This window comes from Schistosoma haematobium, chromosome 5 (genome assembly GCF_000699445.3).
Source record: "Schistosoma haematobium chromosome 5, whole genome shotgun sequence".
Taxonomy (NCBI): Eukaryota; Metazoa; Platyhelminthes; class Trematoda; order Strigeidida; family Schistosomatidae; genus Schistosoma; species Schistosoma haematobium.
Window position 1 is genome coordinate 13160389 of NC_067200.1, and position 10963 is coordinate 13171351.

The 10963-nt window shown below is 33.3% G+C and overlaps 1 protein-coding gene across 1 annotated transcript in view; it reads left to right on the forward strand.

Moving 5' to 3' along the window:
- Positions 1-7664, forward strand: part of MLLT4 (myeloid lymphoid or mixed-lineage leukemia (trithorax, )) — a 98326-nt gene extending 90662 nt beyond the window's left edge. The window contains exons 24-27 of the mRNA XM_012939086.2: positions 1030-1150; positions 2502-2948; positions 3915-4009; positions 6045-7664. Of these exons, the coding sequence (XP_012794540.2) occupies positions 1030-1150; positions 2502-2948; positions 3915-4009; positions 6045-6197 (816 nt within the window). The 3' untranslated portion in view covers positions 6198-7664. The remainder of the gene's footprint in view (positions 1-1029; positions 1151-2501; positions 2949-3914; positions 4010-6044) is intronic.
- Positions 7665-10963: the final 3299 nt, after the last annotated feature.

Sequence of the window (10963 nt, forward strand, 5' to 3'; positions counted from 1 at the left end):
AGTCGACTAAAATAAACTGAGATATGTGGCTAGTAGTGGGATTCACGACACTTGTTTCATCCCATTTGTTACAATTCCAATGAATGTATCTGTATTACAAGATTGATGTTTACACTGAAACTCGATCCTAATATTTGTCATTTCAAACTCTTAACGCGTCATCTACTGAGCTACCGAGTCTCGGCAGCAACCAGCTTGCTCAACGAATAAAAATGGGATCAGTAATCATTTATAATTTTCTTGTACTAATGTTTAAGATTAGATGTGGTCAATCTCTGTTGCCCTGTGCTGCATTATTGACAGGTCTGACGAGGCCTCCTTGTTTATTTATAATTCACTGTCTAATTAGGCGACCTTATTGTAATATTGATTAGGAGCTGTTTTCTTTCATGAACAACATTCAAGATAAAACTGCGATACCAGGCTGTAATGTTTCATCTCCTCCAAACTGACACACTACTATAATTTACGTGAGTAATTTTCATTTGTATCTTACAGCATAAAATCGTAGCATTGTAATAGAGTTCTACCTTTGAGAAGCAGTAACAGAATAGTCAAGGAACTTAACCCCTACCTCCCGGGTCGCTAGTTCAAGATCTTGTCTATCTACTTCAGTTGTATTAATGACAGAGTATTGTTAACTCTCAAGTGCACGTACAATGTGCGGTAGCAAGTCAAATGTACACGAAGTTTAATTGATTACTGAGTTACTTCACGTTAACATTCAACACTCACCTATAATTTAACGGAGACGATATCCACCTTACGTAGAACGTTCTGTTAGTCATAGGATTTGTTCCTGTTCTACTAAATATCATGCATTCTGCGACAAAACACACCTGAAACTTTACGTCAGTTCTTACTTTTCAGAATCGATCAAAGAGTAGTGGTTATTTTCTCAGTAGAAGCATTATTGATCAAAGAGCATCAGTAACAGAATTGTGTTATTGATAATCTGAAATGTGCGGTCAAACAAGTTCGACAAATTATGACGTAACCTGATAATGTATATCTGCTTTTATTTTCCAGGTGCAATCTCCCTCCAGTTCATCATCGTTACCTAGAAACGCAGAAACAGTTGATGATGACGTAAAATCATGGAATTATCAAAATTTAAGTCAAGTACCTCTTAGACAAAGCTCTGAAGATAGTAAGTTTTTAAGTGTGAAGGATCATTATGTTTTATATACAATCCAGTTGTTGCTACCATAACCATGAATGAATCAATTTATTATACTGGTAGTAATATACATATGACCTTAATGATTGTGCAATATTTCAGTAACTGAGTGACTCATGTTTCCATCAATACATCACAGAGATAAATCATCTTATTCTGATTTCAAATGAATAAACTAATAGTGTCTCCAGTCATCCCGTAAAAAATGTTTGGTTCAAAGCCAAGTGTACTATTCTATACCATTATTAAATTATTGACGTTGATTTTTTGAAAGTATTTCATTGTGTCATTGTTTGTTCTCATTTTATCGAAAAGTTATCGAATTTGTTAGTAGTCATGGTATATTTCACCGAAGCTTCTAGAGTTCCAAAGTGTCTCATTACATCACAATTAATATTGTTTTCTTTGCACAGTTTTCGAATTACAAATCTTATGTTTCCTGTCTTTTGTATTCCGCTAGGAATTCTTTAGCCGAAAACTTTCGAAAGCTAGAAAATGTTTAGGAAGTCAATTTTTAAATCATGTATAGAATCAGACATCGGTTCTAACTACCCGTACCTAATTGTAATTACATGTTTTCTCTCATAATATGAGTAATCAAAAAACTTCACGTAGTTTCTAATCAACTGATCTTTGGGAATATACTTCTGTCGTAAAGTGAACTGGACTACCAATAATTCACTCGAAACTATGAAAATTCGTATAGTCTTTATGATAAGTAGATTATTATCAGGAAGGGTTTTGTGGAGATTTTTGGAAATTTCACTAGCTGAAATCACGAGTCAATTGAGGCTAAACCACCATGGAAAACCTGGAAGCAATGAACTGCCATTTCGTCCTAGTATGGAACTCCTCAGCACTGCGCATCCACGATCCCGCCCCCCTGCGAGATTCGAATCCTGGATCTATCAGTCTCGCGCGCGAGCGCTTATCAATGAGACCACTGAGCCGGCTGGCATCCAACAGTGTTAATGTCTAACTTCAACCAATCCACGAAATTGCACCACCGTACACCATTGCCTTCAGTGTGATGATATCTCATGACAGTAGAGTTTCATGCTGACTGCCTCCAAATGCCAACTAACAATTAAACAAAATCCTTGCAATATCGAACCATTTAGACTGGTCTCCACATCCTAACTTGACTGAGAGTGTTCAATAAACACTAAAGGATTGAACAAACATGAGAGCGAACACCATCAAGCTATCAATCAACATTAAAATACTGTAATGTATGAAGCGGATTCATTTAAAAATAATTTACAATTACCAATCAAAAAATTATTTTTCTCAATGTTTTCGTGATTTTTTACTTTCCTAGACATATCTCAAATATCAACTAGTCAAAATCGTTATGGTCGTCCAAGGTTCGATAATAATAATAATAATAATAATAATACAGAAATATCCAAACCGACTTCTTATTCTTTACAACATCCTATTCAATCACGTTTAGGTCCACAAATTATTGAAAGTGAATTAAATCGTTTACAAATAGTATCTGGTACAACTGGTTCATCTGTTGAAAGTATACGTGTAAAAAAATCAGTATCATTTGATAAAAATTTAGAAACTATATCTGTCTATAGTCCACCAACAACACCACATGGAAGTTTCATAGACCATGGAACTATACATAAATCTCAAATTCCCAGCATAACATTAACATCGGGACCAAAATATTCACTGAATTCTTCATCCATTAATTCATCATATAAAAAGTCATTGAGTCCTCCAGTCGGCTTTGAAATTGATGATAAAACAAATGGTAAGAATGTTTAAAATTATTTAGTACTCTTTTTTGAAGTTTTTCGTTTTTAAAATTGACTGGTCCGATTGTAAAGTTTTGTTATTAGCTCAATGAACAACTTCAACGCCTACACCAGACTGAGATGGAATTTGTTTAGGAAGTTATTTGACGAGTGACAGATTGACCTAGTCTGATGATGATGAATTGTCCTCGTAGGTTTTTTTTACCTTCATATATCACTGCGTTCCTTACAACTGTCTTGTTCGGTTGACCTCTGACTATGTGTATGCTGATTAATCCTTTCCATATAAAGTGATGAATCGGGTCTACCCCAATATATCTAGTGTGTCTTTTGATCAATATAAATCGATATAAAACGATATTGTGAGCATGTTTTTGAAAGTATATCGTTGTATAAGTAGCGTGCTTAAAGTGTAAACCAACCAGTGACGTTTAAGATCCTTCCAGTTGGGAAGCACAAACTGAAGGCAATGATGGGCGCTTTTGGCACGAAAATGAGATTCGGACTTCCACAATTAAATTAAAGAAGTAAGAAGGTTAACAAGTGATTTCTGGGGATCTACCATCTCGAACAATATTCTGTCGAAGAATCTTTGCTGTTTCCACAGTTGCCAAAATAATATAACATTAGAGTGTTATCTTCAGTGAAATTAGTTTGTGGTTAGCGGTTAAATTCAGGATACGCATTCAATTATACTCGGAACTCGTCAGTTAGATAAACCTGATTCTTGTGTTGATGTTAAATTTGGGACTTGAACTCAGTATATATATATATATATATATCATTAGAAACTCTAAACGCAGACCTTAGTATCAACAATGGGAAAAATCAAAGGCTTATTTACATATGGATCAGTATTGCCATGCTTTATTACTCATTGAATTTATACCCTTTTTTCACCATGTTTTATCTACTATAATATATATCTATATATAAACTGTTTTCTTAATGTTGGAATTTAGGTAAAAATCATCAAAGTAATAAAACAAACCTAAATCACAGCGTACCAAGATCATCTTCTCAGGGAAAACTTGCCACAAACAATACGCCACCTACAGTAAGTTAGAACAATTAGAACTGATAGTGTTTGCTTTCACTTTATCCTTTGAATTTGCACTTCTGTTTTACAAAAGTGACCTTTAAGTTATTAGGATCATAACTGGGAGTAAGTTAGATAACCATTGTAAACTAGGAGGTACTAAATAGCTTTTTTATCCTAGTAAGAGACTCCTCAATGCTTTGTGGTTTCAAGTGGTTGTCTTAGATCGATTTATGGTCTTACTAATATTGAACAATATCCATAAACCTCCATCCTTATAATGGATGTGTAAATTTATGATTCGTTTTCTACCAACTTTTGCACTATTTCCAACTTGTATATACCATTTGTACAAAATAGTTGGAGAAAGGTTTTTTTACTTATTTTAACGGAAAATTCATTCTTGCGATACGAACAACTACTCATTTATCTAATGAGAAGCCGTGACCAGTAGAATTCAAATCGTGTCAAATGTGAGACATTTATTCACCTCATGAAAATGGAACGACTGAAGTTTGACATTAACATAGTTGAATCTCGGCTCAGTGATTTATAGGTCAGGAGTTTGCACATGGACAGGAAGGTCTTGTGTTTGAGTTCTGAATATGAGATCGTGGAAGTGCACTTCTGAAAAGTCCCATAATAGAACGAAATGGCCGTCCAGTGCCTCCAGTTTTTCAATGGTGGTCTTACTTAGATGAGCTCATGATTTCAATGAAATTCAACAATTTCCGCATTCCTCTACTGGGACAAATCCCCATACTAACAATTAAATTTTAGTTTATTCCTTTGACTACTTACTTTTGTTTCAGTACAAAAATTCTATTTTGTAAATAATATTTCAACTCATCACGATTTTAAGGTTTTTCATTTGGAAAATTACAGTACCAAGATATTATGTAATGTGACATTGATTCTTTTGTTAACCAAATAAAAACAAAAAATATAGAGTTCACTTCGTCCGAGGAACTTGTACGTTTGTTCAAGTAAAACGCAGAAATATCTTGATATCTTGAAATATTACGTCCAAATGTCCAACAAGACTAAGGAATTCACTTGGTATTGTTGACTTAAATCTTCCAATTGATGTTTAGAACTGCAAATGATCAGTCTCTTTTTGACATATGTGCATCCTGTACAGATTATCTCGAAATAGCCACAAATCACAAGCATTATAAATAGAGATGGATGGTGGTTAGCAATGGGATCCAGGACACGCGTTTCGTCCTATTTGGCACTCGTCAGCTGGATAAGCTTACATCCGAAAGTTGGTATTCGCTCGGTGATTCGAACCCATCATCGTTAGCTTCAAACGTGGAATAAAAACCTTAGAATTTAAGAGAAAACATGTTATCCAAAGTCTCCAACCATTGGTTACGATAATCTTATGAATCCTAAACAGATATTCTACACCTAACTAAATGAATCCAGACAACAATTAATGATTTCATTGACTGTTGTTAAAATTTGTATTGACCAAACTTAATTGTTCAACTCCTTATACCGTACAAGTTTGAAAGTGAAGACAAATGAAAAATATGCAATGATAGAAAAAGTTTTTTTCATATTTTATTTATTTATATAACATACTCTTATGGGCTAGGGTAATTGTACATCAGTTTTCAGGAGAACCGGACACCATCCAGACTTTCACGTGACAACCCAAACAGTACAGCTCAATCCCACTTGTAGGAGAGCCAGGTACTATCTAGACTTGCATTTTATAATCCGAGCAGTATAAGTCTATCCCGCTTCACAGGAGAACCAGATACCATATAGGCTTTAAGCTTACAATCTGAATAGTACAGCTCAATCCTGTGGCGCAACCACACAGGCACCCAACCCCCTGATGGACCAGTTAATTCAAAGAAGTAATCATATAAAAAAGTTAATATTTCATCTTTTAAGTTCACTCCAGAGTCTTAGGTTGAACATTCATGTTTGTTTGTTTAGCAATTTATCAAGGTTGATAAATAGAAACACAATAATTTCTCAAATCCTTTTTAGAAAATCTTGTAATTTTCTTTCTATTTTTATTCTGTATATATTTTAGATAACAGTGAAACCTCCACCTAATGCAGAATTATTACCATTTAAAGAGAAAATGCGTTTATTTGCTCAACAAATTGGTGAAGATCCACCAAAAGAGCGTATTAAAGCATCTAGTCGTCAAAGAGAATTACAATCAGTAAATAATTTACATTAATCTAATAATCATTATGATGGTTGTTTTTTTTATTATTATTTTCATGCGATTCATTTTAATTCATTTAGATTTTCTTGGGATTATTGAATTGTTTGTAGAACTTTTAATGTTCAGTTCTTCTATTTTGTCTTACTTCCCCCCCCCAATCACACACACATACACCAACACCACCACCACCACCTTATTCTATGCCTTTAAATGCATATCAATCAATGTAGTTTCTATAATGAAAACCCATACTGTTTTACTTTATGTAACTATCATATTAATTATTATTATTATTACTATTACTATTACTATCGTTACAACTCTATGCTCATGCATTTCGTTGACTAATAAATACCACATTGTTTTTTTACCATAATTATTATTGTTACTACTCACGTTTCTGTTGATACTCATTCCTCGAATGATTTGTATTCCCGCCCTTTTTTTCTAAAAAAAAAATAATAAACAAACACAAAAACTTATTTATCTTCCTCATAAGATCTTACTCCCTTATTCCACTTTTTTTTCTTTAAAAAACATCATCCCATACAATTTTCTAATATATATATATATATATATCTTATTCTTGATCACACAAACAACCTCAATTTATAGAATGAGCTCGTTGTCATTTGAACAAAAACAAAAAATAATTTTTTTTTCCTATTTAAGATTACAAAATATGACTTATCAGTGGCCTTGAAAAAGAAATCTGATTGTGAATGAATCTTATGAAAATACAGCAGCAATTATTTTATGATTCCTCTTTTTTTGTTGTTATCTCCTCCTCCAACTATTTGACCTTGAGTTTATAAACTCCGCGATTTGATTCATTTAAACAATTTCATTTATATAAAGAGAGGATGGTTCAATTTTTCTTTTTTTTTTGGATCCATTTTTATTCCTTCAATAGAAGAACAAATTTATTATGCATATTATTATTATGATTATTATTTATTGGCTTTTGTTTCATAAGTACAATCTATCTTAATGGTATATTGATGATGAAAACATCATTCTAAATTGTTATATGTACTGATTGAACATTTTTGTATGATTTTTTTTGTAACAAAAAGAAAAAACGTTTTGTGCGTATATTGATTTTGATGGGGTAGATAGATGGATGGATGGATGGATGAATAGTTAGATACATTTAAGATAGATGAAAATTTGGGTAAAAACCATTTTGTAATGAATATCCGTTTTTCAATTTCTTTCCATTTGTCTTCTTGTTTTTATATTAAAGATAATCATTGAAATAAAATGAAATCATTGTAAATGTAATTACGTTTTGTTTTTATATATAGGGTTTCATTTAATAAAACCGCCTGGAGTCCCTCCAGGGGCTACTGCCGGTTCGAAGCCCAGATAAAGGAGGAGAGTCGGGCATGGGGTTAGCGACCCTATTCCATAGAAAACTAACTTGCTAAAAAAACGCTAACCAGAAAAAAATACTCAAACTTTTTAAACTCTGCCCTGGGAGTCAGAAGGTCTTCATTTAGAAGAACTATGACGCCTCATGATGAAAGCCGAGTTCCTTCGGAAGTCACGAGGCCGATGCCCCTTCTGACAACCAGAGCAACTATTTATTTAGGTACATGGAGTAATTTCATTCAACAACGGTTCATATTTCTTTGCAAGAGGATTTTTTCTAAGGTCTCGTTATTTTATGGAGGCTAATAGTTTGGATATAGGGTAAAACAGTTTTAATGGACTGGGAGATGCTTTTAGTTTTGATTTCCATAACGCTAAACACCATAATCTTCAACTATTTTTCTCAGTCCTAACTAATTTATAGGAAATTTTTATTGAAGAGATCAAGGAAATAGAAATCGCATTAACATATGCACAAATAAAGAATACTTTGCTATGTGAAGAGTGAGTCACAATTTGAATGTTGTTATCAATATCAATATAACGACCTAAGTACATCTAGCTAACGAGTCCCTACTTGGAATAAAGCCCCCAAATGCCCTGGTATGACCAAGAGTGGGGTGGGCCCGCCCTGCCTCTCGAAATGCTTTCACACGGCCACGCGTATACAGCCTCTACCAGGGAAGTCCTACTCACTGCCTTCTCGTGGCACCGGTGTTGTTTACGAAAATGAGAGGACGAAAAGCGAATGTCCAGCGCTTTAACCGGATTCGAAACCAATGGTGCACATGGGTTCCAATATCCTGAAGGAACAAATGGAGTATGAACCAATCGTTGGTCACCGGCTACTATGGGACTGCATCTCCTTACGATGCTCCACTGCCTTGTGGGTCAGACCTTTAGGTCAAAGGCTCGGGGTGTGGTCCCCTAAGAAAACAACCTGCCTCAGTTTGGGCACCCGGGCAGTATCACAGCCCTCACGCATATCAAATGAGATCTGTGTGGCACATATCTCTTTGTACCAATGTTTATGTGTTTAAATACTAAAAATAATAATAATACTTGAACTAAAAATATGTCCTGAATTCTACTTTTAGCCACTATCTTATTTTGATTAAAAAGGCAGTTATTTTTTGTCTCTAGAAAATAAATTTTTGCCACATTTTAACATAAGCTCAATCCGGTGGGTACTGAATGCTTTCTCAAACTAGTTTAGCGACTCTGTAAGAAAATTACAAATTATAAATCTTTCAGAGAGTAATTATACCGTCACTCAATCGATGTTAGAATGTAATGAACGAAGAAGTCAAGTGGGGAAGACCAATTTATTACATAATAATACAAAATTACAGAATATCTTTGTAAAACACTAAAACCCTACATTAAATACTTCATTTGTACATCTTCCATCAATTGTCTCTTACAAACTTCAAATTTTCTTTAATTCTTATCAAATTCAATGATAATCCAGTAATAACTATTGAAGTGAGTGCATATTTCAATAAGCGATTATGATAAGTTAAAATTTAGAAAACAATCAATAAAATTGGTTGAGACGGGGTATTCCATCAATCTAGAGTGGATTCTGTTATATTTACTTAATGCTTAGTTGGGTTCTATTGTATATGAGGATTTGGAAGCTACTACACAGTAGTAAATCGTCATATATATTCAGATGGGATTCAGATGGCTCAGGCTATTCCAATTGGCCTCACCTGTCGTGCAAACAACACGATATGCTTATTATTATACTGTTAATGAACCTTATGTTACCAGAAGAATCACTAAGCATATAGGTATATACATAAATGGAAAATCTGGTTTGTCCATTTTGACATTGTTGTAATTATAACCCTTTATTCAATCTACTTAACGTTATTTTCCTTCCATTTATTAGTATTAATCAATTATAAACAACTTATGTCAGATTTATACCACAAATGTATTCGATTTATTATTAATAATACACATAATAGTCATTTATTCTATATACACATAACCGAATGGATGTTTATAATACAGGATAATGAAATGTACTTTTCTAAACTTCTTGGTGTTTTGATCTGTGCAGTTAGCTTATTGTTTGGGCTATCGATCATTATTGCATTGTATAAGCATAAAATCACAACAGTTTCTAAAAGATATGTAATCTGGCTATGTGTATTTTGGAGGGGGGGAGGTGATTAATCGCATTTGATACTCCTAGGTATTATGCATTTATGAAACCTCATTGGATTGAACTTATGACCTTGTCGATCAATAGTAAGCATAATATGATTAGTCAACAAAGTCAGAATTTCTTTGTATATTTTTCCCAATGCAAATGATTTCCAAATCGGAGTGGTACCAGTATATCAACTGAAGTAGTGTATAAGTCTATTCATGAGATAACACTAGGTTCTCAGAGAAAGTATTTCATGATAAATGAGGTTTCTACTAGATTTCATATAGAGACTTTCAAGTAAAATAAATGATCGCATATTATTAGTTTAATCGAGTACTGTCTAGTGTACTTTATGGCAATAAAACATGAACAATTAGGTAGTTTATGATGAATATTTAACAAGTGCATACTACAAATGTACTTCATAACTGAATGTGAACTCATATTTTCTTATTATATTGAGATATTTGTAAATAATAAAAAAGTTATGGAAAGGAGTGACAGTAATTAATATCTGGGACGTTGATAACTTCTTCGGTTCTCATTAACAGATATTTGTCATAATACTGTGGCAGACAGAATGGAAGTTGCATTGTTTTTTTATACATGGTTAGGGTTATCAAAGATTGATCTGATCCAACATCTAATATCAAATGACTAAAGTTTTTAGATAAAACATTCCAACCATTTACAGTTGCAGTCAACACTGTTTAAACTTTCAAATATAGGCAACCATAGTAACATAACGTGAATCATTCTACTTTGTAACCGTATCCTTCATCAACTCCTCAATAAACATTTTTCATAGTATCAAGCCCAGAATATAAATGTATTCAAAGAAGCATGTTAAAACGTTGCATAATTCAGTCTTCCTTACTGTGATTCTTAATATAAGAGGTTAATATCTCTTCCAGTTGAAAAATTACTCATGCATTAGTATCAGTACATCTTAATGAAGTTAAGTATTATGAATTCTATGAAGCTCACTTAATAATCATTTTTACTGTGAGAGGTTTTTAGATATTGTTGAATTTTATAGTTTACTTGCATAGTTTACTAAACCGTTGAAATCCAGAAAGCTCTGAACAGCTGTTTCGTTTTAGGATGGGACTACTTACCGATATACGATGACCTCACTAAGCAGTCACAACTACACATAAAAACCTCTAAGAAGTTTACAAGACATGGATTCAATTCCCAATGAAGTTGAAGATTCTATCACTGTTGATTAATCCCATAC